This window comes from Mus pahari, chromosome 9 (assembly GCF_900095145.1).
Source record: "Mus pahari chromosome 9, PAHARI_EIJ_v1.1, whole genome shotgun sequence".
NCBI classification, from domain to species: Eukaryota; Metazoa; Chordata; class Mammalia; order Rodentia; family Muridae; genus Mus; species Mus pahari.
Genome location: NC_034598.1, coordinates 89,357,496 through 89,369,098, shown reverse-complemented (window position 1 = coordinate 89,369,098; position 11,603 = coordinate 89,357,496). Strand labels below are relative to the sequence as shown.

The window sequence follows — 11,603 nt, the reverse complement described above, 5'->3', positions numbered from 1 at the left end:
GGAGGAGAGACAGGCAGATTCCTAGGACCCATGGCTGGCCAGCCAGTCTGGCCTGCTCAGGGAATCACCTATTTCCATCTTCCCAGGCTAGGATTATCTATATGCATGGTAGTTCTAGAATTGAATTCAGGCCCTCGTGTTGGCAAAACAAACATTTCACTAACTGAGCAGTGTCCCTAGCCCTTTGTTTTTAAAATGTGATCCCTAAAGATATTTTCACCTTTTGAATATTAATCATATTTTGACAATACTACCAACTTTTGGTTATAAACTTACATGTTTTCAGGGATATTTTGTTTAAAATTTCAATATTTTTAAAATGTTTGGGGATTTTGTTCATACAATTTTCTATGATCAAAATATTTTACTAAATAGACAACAGACTGTCAAAGTAATATTCCATAACCTTGTAAGTTTTGGTTCCAGTACATTCTCCATCTATTTACTTCAAATAAACTTGAACTTGTTGAGCCCATAAAGCACTCTGGACTTTGAGGTCTAAAGTTAGAAATCTCACACTGCCCCCCTGACAGAAAGGCTATCCACTCCCTCCTCCTTCCAGACTCTACCATTACTAAGCTAATTTCCAAGTTTTAGGATGTTAGTACTTTTTGAAGTAATACAGTAAACTGTTCCATTTGTCATTGAAATTCACCTCACTTTGACTTCACTCAGTATTTTCAGAATGCCAGGGCATTTCTCAAGTCTGATCAGAACTTTCTAGTCCTTGAAAGCTTCCAAATTAGGAACAGAACCACCTGAGTGGTTTGTTTCCCACACAATGACTTGTGTGGCAGATAACTGGGAAAACACAGAATGTGTATCTAATTCTTAAAAACTACCCTCACTCCTGTCAGGCTTTCGAAAGAACCTACAAGCTGTCACTACGAAGATAAAATTAACATGTAGTGGAGACTTAATGTGCCTTCCCTTCTTGGTAATGACAATGGCTTTGACCTTGAAATTAAAGTGCCTGTCCCACCCTGTATTTCACAGCTAGGACATGGTTTTCCAGACCAGGTCTATTCATCCTCAGCGTCCAATTGTCTTTACAGAGCTAGGATTACGGTGGAATTTACACCTTTTTTCTCAGACAGGACCTTTGACTCCTGCTCTACTTCTAACACATTGTACATACAGTAGCATGCAGTGAAACGGTATGCAGTCAGTGACAAGGGTCCCATGGATTATAATGGGGTTGGAAAAATCTCAGATGAGCAAGTTACAGTATAGATACCCTAACATTCTAGCTCATGGTTTTGTGCCTGATGTAAAACTAAAGCACATATAATATAGTATGTAATATATGGTATTACTTGGGGGTAAAAACCACATGGCAACACTATACCTCAGTCTCCTACACCAATGCTGAGGCCACACTGAATGATGGCCTATGCCATCTGGTTTTGTGTAAATACACTGCTGTTGCAAAGCAATGTAAAGCTCTTGTCTCACTATAAGCAACATGATCATAAGGCTGCTTTAGCATGACTCAGACATAGGCACTGTATTTGCAGGGCTCCTGTGTAAAATTGCAACCGGCTTAAGAATCACCTGTAGCAAGGAGCCTAACAGGCTAACACCTGGGGCTTCATTGTCCTCAAGCAGTATGAATGTGAAGCCAGACTTTGGAGGTCCTGAAAAATATTGTGTATAAACAGGCCATTGCAGATTACTAAGCAGTCCCTCATTCCTCCTACAATGCCTCCAAACTGCTGCCTCTACACGGGGTCTTCTTGTTGTTCTGTGTTTTGTCTTTTAAAACAGGGTCACATAGTCCAGGCTGGCCTTGAACTTGCTGCAATCATCCAGTCTTAGTCTCCTAAAATGCTAAGATTACCAGCTTGTGTTACAATGCCTTAGATAGTTTCTGGGTGGGAAAAGGTGTCACTGTGTATCATTGTCTGAGGTCTGTGGCCTAAGACCCTTCAAGTGTATATACATACGAAAGAAAAACTAAGGAACAACAAAAAATATATACAGGTGCCATTTACCCACTGACTGGTGGCAACAGAATCTACATTAGCTGCCTTTCATGTGCTCACCACTGATGGTTGTTCTAAAAGCTGTTCCTCCCACACTTCTCAAGGTGTAGTTAGACAGTGGCTAGGACACTGGCAGTGTTGCCTAGTGGCTTGAGTGCCTTGTAGGCATCCATCAAGTTTCTTCTGCATGAGTCCTTATCCAAACTCAGCTATTCGTAAAAGGATACCAATCATTGCATAGGGATTCAACGTCAGGACCTCATTTTACCTTCAATTAAATGTCCAGACAGTTACATCTGAGATAATCTGAGACAATGGCTATATGTATATAAAGATCATTCTCCGGTGTGTTTCCAGGAGATAAGTTGACAGGATAATTAAAGTTCATGAAACTGGTAGACTAAAAGGCTGCTGGCAGATTTATGTTTCTCAGAAAACTGGTAAAAGAGCACTTCCTGCACATTTCTTGCATATCTGTACCCAGGTCACCAGCTTAAAATGCCTGATGTAGACCTAGACTCTGGCATCCTGCTGCCTCTAATGGCACTCTGAACCGCAGCACAGGAAGTGTGAGTGACTCGCCTTTTAAGGAAACACCAACCATAATCTCTAACCTAGAGAAGGAATTATTCCTAACTTCCGAAGTTTAACTTCCTGGGTTATCATGTATCCAGTTTATCTTAGGATCTGTACTAAAAGGAAACAAAGGTTGGCAAGTATAAAACACAGAATTAAGAGGCACCCAATAGGCCCTGTAATTTGGCTAAGGTTACAAACTATCACCCCACAGTAAATCCCAGCTGAGAACTGAGCTGGATCCAGAGCACACATTTTTCATATCCTGGCTGACAGTGTGACAACTGACCCAACAGCAATAGTGAACATGACCTGTAACAAAGCAGAAAAGTGAGACTGGCAAAATGGCTCAATGGGTAGGAGCCCTGACTGCTCTTCCAAAGGTCCCGAGTTGAAATCCCAGCAACCACATGGTGGCTCACAACCATCCATAAGAAGATCTGACGCCTATATCTGACAGCTATAGTATATTTATGTATAATAGTAAATAAATCTGGACAGGAGCGAGCAGGGCAGACTGGAGGGCAGAAGTCCTAAAAAAATCAAAAAAAAAAAAAAAAAAAAAGGGTAGTTGCTAATTTCTCTTAAAAGAATAATTTAAAATGTGCCACTTAAACCCAAGAGGCTAAAAAGTAGAAGCTTTATCCTTATAGCAAGGATTTTCTGCCCTTCCTTTTGTCTTGTGGTTTGGGGTATTTAGCTTAATTATTTTGAGGAGCATCTCTGCAGAGCAATAAAAGAATTCACCCCGTATGTGCTCCTGAGTAAAGGTAGAAATTACTTGGAACACTAATGGTGATGCCTTAGTATTAGCAGCCACCCCCAGCACTGGCCTTCAAGCTGCTAGTTTCCAAGGAGACAGTGGCAGGAGAGGCTACAAACCCAGCCGCAGTCTGAGCACCATTGCACAGAAACAATCAGGGTATGATCTCAGAGCCAAAATTAAGAAATGCTTCCTTTTACCCTTCAAGTCCTTCTTCCACAAAAGATCATGAGAAATTCCATATTTTCATTAAAAATGATTTTAATTCTTCCTAGAGGAATACAGGTTTGAATGAAATACATTCATTCTATAAATACATTAGCAGCAAAACCTTCCCAGCAGAGTCCTCTACTCAAGCCAAGGCTGTGCCTTTGAGCAGGAAGGCATGTTCATCGATCCTGTCAAGTTCAGGGTGTCTGCTTCTGGAGAAAAGCTGGGTATGCCTGCTCACAGGAGTGACCAATAAGCCTCCATCTTCCAAATCCTTTGGTATCCTCTACACTTAGCTGGTGAGGACCGTCAGCAAGGAAGACAACTGGGAAGGTCTAACTGAAACCCACAATGCATTTGGAACTACTTGTTGCAACATTTTAATGGTTTTCATGAAGTAAACCTACATTTCAAAAAACCCATCATTCCCCTCCTCCCTCCTGTGGGCAGAAGAACCAATCTTGTCAGACGAGCCCATGTGCACTTGCTGACTAGACCTACCCAACATGCGTTCTCTGAACACGGGTAATATTCTAGGTCCTCTCTGAAGGACTGAAGGCTTTCCTGAAGAGACATGACCAGACCACAAAGATGTGCACATGCACATAGCCAGGTGGCTAACCTTGGCTTCTAGCAAAGGTGGGCCTCTGGACCTTTCTTGTCAGCTACTGTCCTCAGGTCCACGCTTGCTTCCTGACCTGCCCTCTCAAGCCCTGCCAAGACGGAGACGCAGGAGCCAGAAGGTAGGCAGGTATTCCTCTCTAACTAATGACAGTCGTCCTAACACGTGCACTGCGGTTACAACTCTCTCTGAAATGCAAGCCTTACAGTAGTGCTTAACGTGTAGTTAGCAGTGGATGGATGGCTCAAGTCACACTGGCAGGGGGGAAATGGAACAACGTGAGCAGAATCTGATTTGTGTGGACAAAAGGGCACTTTGACTCAGCATAAATTCGTCTCCAAACTTACACTTAAAGAACAGATAGTAAAAGTTGGCCCTCTCATTGCCACCCATTACTGAAAAGTAGGACAGACGCATGCCCCGTCTGCCAGTCCATCTTCAAGAATCCACTGGACATCCTCTGTAAGTGCTTTGCTATCCCCACTCCGTCCACTTTTAACAGTGGGTTGGTTTTATGCTTTCCCAATGTGCGTTCCGTCCAAAGCAGTTGCTTTCTCCTCCTATTTGTGTGTGGAGAGAGACTCGTCTGTTGAGTAAATAGCACTGCTCATCCTGCAGTCCTCTGTCCTCATGGAGTCTGCGAGATCATCTTCCTCTGACTCGTCATCCTCTTCCTCCTCCTGTGCAGAGGAACTGGAGGTGGGCTCTTTGCAGGTCTTCAGGTGTCGAGTGAGATGGTACTTAGTTAGATAAGCCTTTGTACATTTTTCACAGACATAATCTCGTTTTCCTTCATGAGAATTGAGATGCTTCTTCAAGTGGTTTGTTCTCAAGAACAGTTTATCACACTTCGGACACTTGATCTGGCGTTCTCTAAGAGAAACACAAAAAGTGACATCTGCTTGGTGTGTAAACAACAATCAAGCCACACAAGTTCCCTAATCTCAGGTCTTTACAGGAACTTTAAGAACCAGGCTGCTTTTCCCTTCTAGAGTACTATGCAAACAGGACCATCCAGTATAGGTTTCTTTCACTGAAAATGAAACCTGTGACATTCACTCAAGGTGCCCAAGTACCTGTAGTTTGTTCCATTCCATTAATATGAAGTATTTACAAAGAGTCTGCAACTGGTTTCTTATTCTTCACAGATATTCTAGTGACTTTCAGTTTTATATTTTCATAAGCAAGAATATCTACATCTCTGTGTGTGTACATACATACATACATACATACAGGTTTATATTGATAGATGGATAGGTAGACAGACATCTAGGATATACACAGGAAAAATATACACTTAGATCAAAAGTGCTTCCACCTTCAAGGTCAAAAAAAATAAAAGCTCTGCTGTTTGATGCACACTGAGCAAGCACAGAACTACAACTCTCCTCCCCCCTCCTTAAACAAATCATAAAATCCTGTGTTCACCTGAGGGACCAAACTTGAAACTAACCAATAGGTCAAGCTGCAGAGTATAGATAGACATATGCCCTGATAAAAAGAGAGCTATATGCAAAGATGACAGTGACCACACATTACATAAGTAACTGGGAATGTAACTCAGTGGTAGAGCACTTGCCTCACCTGTGGAAGATCCTGGTTTCAATTCACAGCACATACCTTCACCCCCTCACACACACACCTCCCAAAAAAAGTATTAAATCTATGTTTAAACCTTTGCAGAGGGCAGGTGTCAGAATTAAAGGCCAGAGGCTAATAGAAGCTCAATCAGAACAAAACTTCCCCCCAAACTACCTTGATTGTGTGGTATTCAGAACGAAGTAACATTCCCATCTGCCAGAGACACTTTGAAAATGAGTATGTCCCACAGTGTGTATTCAGTCTCATGGGGACCTTTTTAAAACAGCAAGATTTGCAGGGGCTCAGGGGTCAAGTGTGTGGATTGCTCTTGCAGGACCTGATTTCAGTTCCCGGTACCCACCTTCATGTCCTACAACTTCCTGTCAGCTTGAGGAAATCCGAGGCCCTCCCTCTTCTGACCTCAATAGCCTTACTCATGTGTGCACAAACACACTGAGTTTAAAATAAGTCTTCAGAAAGAATAATGAGGGCAAATTTAGCTGGAGGTACACTCCTATATGACCACACTTCAAGACACTGGGGGAAGGAAGGGAAAATGCTAAGCTGGGGCTCTAGTCCTAGCCAATGACATGAGAATCCCTAAGGGGGGAGGGACCCTGTCATCAGTTGTTAACATCCCCGTGTTTATAAGAGGCAGCAGCATTTACATTAGCACTGAGTCTCTCCCATCTCCCAAAGCCCTAAATTCCTATTTTGAAGTCCTAACCTCCAGGGTGAGGTGGGGCTTTTTGGAACTGGGTTTAGACATAGCAGAGAATATGGAGCCTAGAAATGTGTCTTAAAATAAGAGGAAGAAACGGAAGCTCTTGTTCTCACATCCCTCTCACCACCTACCCTCCAACCAGGAGGCTGGGAACATAGCAAACAGTACTCTTTCCTCACAGCTCTGGAGGCGAGGGCAGGGAACTGGCTCATTCCGCCAAGTGCCCAACTTGCAGTGCACTTGTGGCTACCTCCTCCCGCTGATGCTGCTGTTGGCAGAGGACAACACGTACATGACCCTAGAGATCTTCTCACCTCTCATACTGTACAACATCTATTTGACACTCAGAATTTCACACTATCAATGAAAATAATGAAGACTGTTGTAAAAGATCCTTTATAGGGCCAGCAAGAAGGTTTGGCAAGTAAGACTTGCCTGAGACCTGACAACTTGAGGTAAATTCCCAAGACTCACAAGGAGGATGGGGGCATCCGTAAGTTTTCTTCTGACCTTCATGAGTACCATGGCATGTATGCATCACACAAACGAGCGCATACAAATACATGCTTAAAAGACTCTTTCGGGTAGTATAGCAATACAGTAGTGCCTACCTGCGACCCCAGCTAATCAGGAAGTTGAGATCAAACTAGGCTAAGCAAAACTCTCTAACCAAAAAAGGAGAAAAAAAAAGTCCTTTTGAGAACTACACTAGATCCTGAGTCCTCAGTTGAAACCAAAGAGATTCTTTAGAATATAAAGTTTACAGTGAACTTCACGTCCTTCAACACTTGCTCAAAGCTGAGGAAAACACTATCTACTGCTTCTGCCTACTACCACTATGACTAACAGCAGGAGAGATCATTTTTTTTTTTTTTTTAAGATTTACTTATTTATTAATGTAAGTACACTGCAGCTGTCTTCAGACACTCCAGAAGAGGGCGCCTGATCTTGTTACGGATGGTTGTGAGCCACCATGTGGTTGCTGGGATTTGAACTCAGGACCTTTGGAAGAACAGTCGGGTGCTCTTACCTGCTGAGCCATCTCACCAGCCCCGAGAGACCATTTTTTTACACCCAAATTTAGTAAAACATTCCTAGGTAATCTCCTGCCTGACGCCCCACCCCCCACCCCTTGTCCCCCTTGAATTACCCTCTGTCCATCTGAAACAGAAGAGGTATGTCACCAAATAATGACACCCCTTTCCTTAAAGTCCATAAATGCCCACACAACTACATATATACAACTAATACTAGTAAACTAAACATCTAAAAAAAAAATGTTTGTTTCTCTATTAACCACAATTTACACACACACACACCCTTAGCACAGAACTGCCCAGCAGGCAGTGGGTAGGGGAGTCAAATCTATTCACAGCACACCATTATTCTGAGAATGAAATGTAATTTCCTTGGTAAACCTTCAACGGGGAGACAGCTTAGTAGAGTGCCTGCCTAGCATTGAGAGCCTGTGTTGGACCCCCGTACTACACAAACAGTACATGCCTGTGATCACAGCACTAATATTACCTCATTAGGTCATCTCTAACTATGCAGTGAGTTCAAGGCCAGCCAGGAATACATGAGATTGTATCTCAAAAAAAGAGACTGCTTGTGATGTAGAGTCTGCCTCTTACCACTGTCTCCAAAGTAGTATTTTCTAACAGAGAAACACGTTCCATGCTCTCTGCTTTTATGTTTCTGCCTATGGTATTTTCACACCCTTGCTGCCGCCTAGAATGTCATCCTAACTCCTTATCCTTCTCTATTTTCTTAATTCTAACTGATCTTATGACTAAGCTCAAACTACTAGGAAGTGTGGCTGATCCCCAAGGCTGGCTTATGCACCCCTCTTCAGTAATGTGGACTGGACCTCTTGTCTTAGGCCAGATAATTGCTATATTATTTAGCTGTACTGCCAACCCTTTGATTTTTGTTTTGTTTGGTTTGGGTTTGTTTTGTTTTTCAAGCCAGGGTTTCTCTATGTAGTATAGCCTTGGCTGTCCTGGAAACTGGCACTGTAGACTGAGCTGGCCTTGAACCTACAGAGATGTCTACCTCCAAGTGATGGGATTGAAGGCTTGCACCACCATCATCCAGCTTTAAGATGTTTATGAATGTTGTGCCCGCATGTATGTCTGTGCACCACTTGCCAGCCCGGTGCCTAAAAGAGGCATGCTGGAACCCCTAGAACTGGAGTTATAGTCTGTTGTGAGCCTCTATGTGGGTGCTTGGAATCTCCTAACCACTGAGCCCCCTCTCCAGCAACCTCTACTCGTGTTTTGACTGTCCTCTCACTCACAATCTGTCTGATTCAGACTCCTGAGTGGATGGGATGGCAGGAGTATACTGCTAGATAAGGCGCAAGCACTGCTTTTGTATTGTCTTCAGCAAGGTAATGACTGACTTATTTCACTTTCCAAACTTGGAGCTGTCTGAAGATAAGGGCAATGTCTTTATCTCTGTCCCTGGCACAACACTGAGCATCAAGCATCAAAGAGGTGGTTTAAAAAACTTGTTGTTTGGGCTGGTGAGATGGCTCAGTGGGTAAGAGCACCCGACTACTCTTCCGAAGGTCCAGAGTTCAAATCCCAGCAACCACATGGTGGCTCATAACCATCCGTAATATCTGATGCCCTCTGGAGTGTCTGAAGACAGCTACAGTGTACTTACATATAGTAAATAAATAAAATCTTAAAAAAAAAAAAAAAAAGAAAAAAAACTTATTGTTTTAAAAACATGGATAAAATGAATACAAAGAACATATGAAAATAAGAACAGAAACAGAGAAGTGAAATCTTCCACAGTATGGCCTAAGGACTGGCACAGCACACGTAGGAAAGGCTATGGAAAGCAAGTGAGCTTTCTGGAGATGGCCCAGCATTATGCATGGCTGGGATGGGTGCACTCTGAGAGGCATGGACCTTAGGACTTCATCACAGGATTGCTTCTCACAGCTGACATGCCTTTCCTACCCCTACTATATAGCCTAATAATTCCTGGGCATCAGGTTACCTGTTGGCATATTTCCTACAGATCAATATAAAGATGTACTTTCATATAATAACGTTGTTTAGCTGAATTAATAACTTTTTAGAACTCCTGACTTGATTCAAATAATTTTAGGAAGAACGTTTAAGGAGATGGTTTGCCAAAATAAATAAATAAATAAAGTTAGAATTAAGACTAGAACATGCCTATGCCTCATAGAATAGTAAGTAAAAGCTGCATAATAAGGAATACAATGAGCTTTCATAAATTGCACTAAGAAGATATGTAGTCTTGGGACAAATTATGATCAAGAAAAAACATTCATTCTAGGTCAAGTCAAAGGATAAGGCCATATGTATACAGTAAGATAAAGCAAAGCCACATGAAACTGTTGCTTTGAACTTATGAGCTTAGAGAATGAAATACCGCTTTGAACTTACTATCAACATCCTTTTTATGCAACATTTTATGTGTGAGGTAATTTTATAAAGAACTTTTGTCTAAGAAGCTATAAAAAGGCTGAGAGAAAAAAAATAAGGTGTGGCTGTTGAGGCTCTGTACTACCCATCAAACCTGTTTATGTGGACATATGCATATATGTCTGTCTGTAGGTGTGTACCTATGTACATATATACATATATACATATGTACTCATATACATCTGTGTGCGTGCATACACACTTGTAAAATTGATGAAATAAAACTGATGGTCAGGTCCACCTAAGAGTCAGTGAGTGTGTAGGTGTGTATATATGACTTTCTCTTTATCCTTTTTCTTTCTCTCTGGCTCAGGAAGAGTTAATGAGCTCCAACTGGCCAGTGAGAAGCCCCTGAGTTAAAGAGCCAAAGTAATTTTCTTTTTCTAATCCCCTGCTGCTATTAGCAGGAGTCAACTGCCAGAAACCATCAGCTCTGGCCCCCATCATAATAACAGGAATGTAATAGCCAGAGGACATTAGCCTCTGGTCTGTCTACTCTGTGCCCCACCTCAGTACCTGGGTATCAGGGCAGGACTCTGACAAAGGACTGCTCGGTTTATCTGGACCCAAGACTGTAAGGGAGACACAGATGCACACCCAGCACCTCAGGCTCAGGAATGCACACACAGTGGATCACCTCCGACACGCAGCACCCTCACTATGGGATACTTACTGCGTGTGGATGAGCACGTGCTGCTTGAGGTCCTGTCTCCGCATGAACAGCTTGTCACAGTAATCACACTTGAGATTCTTCTCACCCGTGTGGATGACCATGTGAGACTCCAGGTGAGCCTTCTGCGTGAAAGACTTGTCACATAAAGTACACCTATAATTCTTCTGACCTGCAAATGATTCCAGGATATCACACTGAGAATAAAATAACTACAGATTCTCTGACAAGCAGGTAAATTTGGAGAAACAGCCCAAGAAAGAATCAAGCAGAACTGACTCCACTCCCCTACACTGTCTATCTACAAACAGTCTAAGTCATCCCATTTATAACCTAAACGATAGCTAGCAAGGCCAGTAAGTCTGACCTCCTAAGACCTCTCATCTAAAAGTGCATGTGTTTGCAGCAGGCACACATACAAACTTTGAGGGGAAAAGTAATGCTATCAGTCCCTTCCCAGTTAAAAGAACTTGGGATTAACAATGTAACCGTATGAAGCACTTGTCTGGCCTACCTAAAGCCTGGGATTCAATTCCAGCACCTATTAGACAAGTATGGTGGTCAGCCTCAGAAAGCCTGATGCTAACCTGGGATAAGGACTCACTTCAAAAGGGAGAGATAACTCACAAACTATAGCGCCTATCTACAGGCCTTTATTGAATAATTTATATTTTTGTTTCTTAAAAAATAAAATAAACCCACAGTATAATCTCACAAAGCAGAACTGAATTTAAATCCTTCCAAGTATATTGTAAGAAAATTCTAGGACAAGGGTTAGCAAATTGGGAGTGAGGAGCAGAAAGGAGGAAGGAAGGGAAGAAGGGAGGGAAGGAGGAGAGGGAAAAAGGGAGGGAGGAAGGGAAGAAGGGAGGGGGAGAAGGGGGAGAGGGAGGGAGGGAGGAAGGGAAGAAGAGAGGGGCAGAAGGGGGAGAGGAGGGAGGGAGAGGAGGAAGAAGGAAGGAAGGAAGGAAGGGAGGGAGGGAGGCAGGCAGGCAGGCAGGCAGG

General features: G+C 42.7%; 1 protein-coding gene across 3 annotated transcripts in view; it reads right to left on the bottom strand.

The window, feature by feature from the left end:
• Positions 1-3,567: 3,567 nt before the first annotated feature.
• Prdm4 (PR/SET domain 4) overlaps positions 3,568-11,603 on the bottom strand; it is a 25,059-nt gene continuing 17,023 nt past the window's right edge. For all 3 annotated transcript variants that reach the window (XM_029542452.1, XM_021204555.2, XM_021204553.2), the window contains 2 exons: positions 10,602-10,770; positions 3,568-5,029 (listed from right to left, as the gene is read on the bottom strand). In XM_029542452.1, coding sequence (XP_029398312.1) covers positions 4,717-5,029; positions 10,602-10,770 — 482 coding nt within the window. In that variant the 3' untranslated portion in view covers positions 3,568-4,716. The remainder of the gene's footprint in view (positions 5,030-10,601; positions 10,771-11,603) is intronic.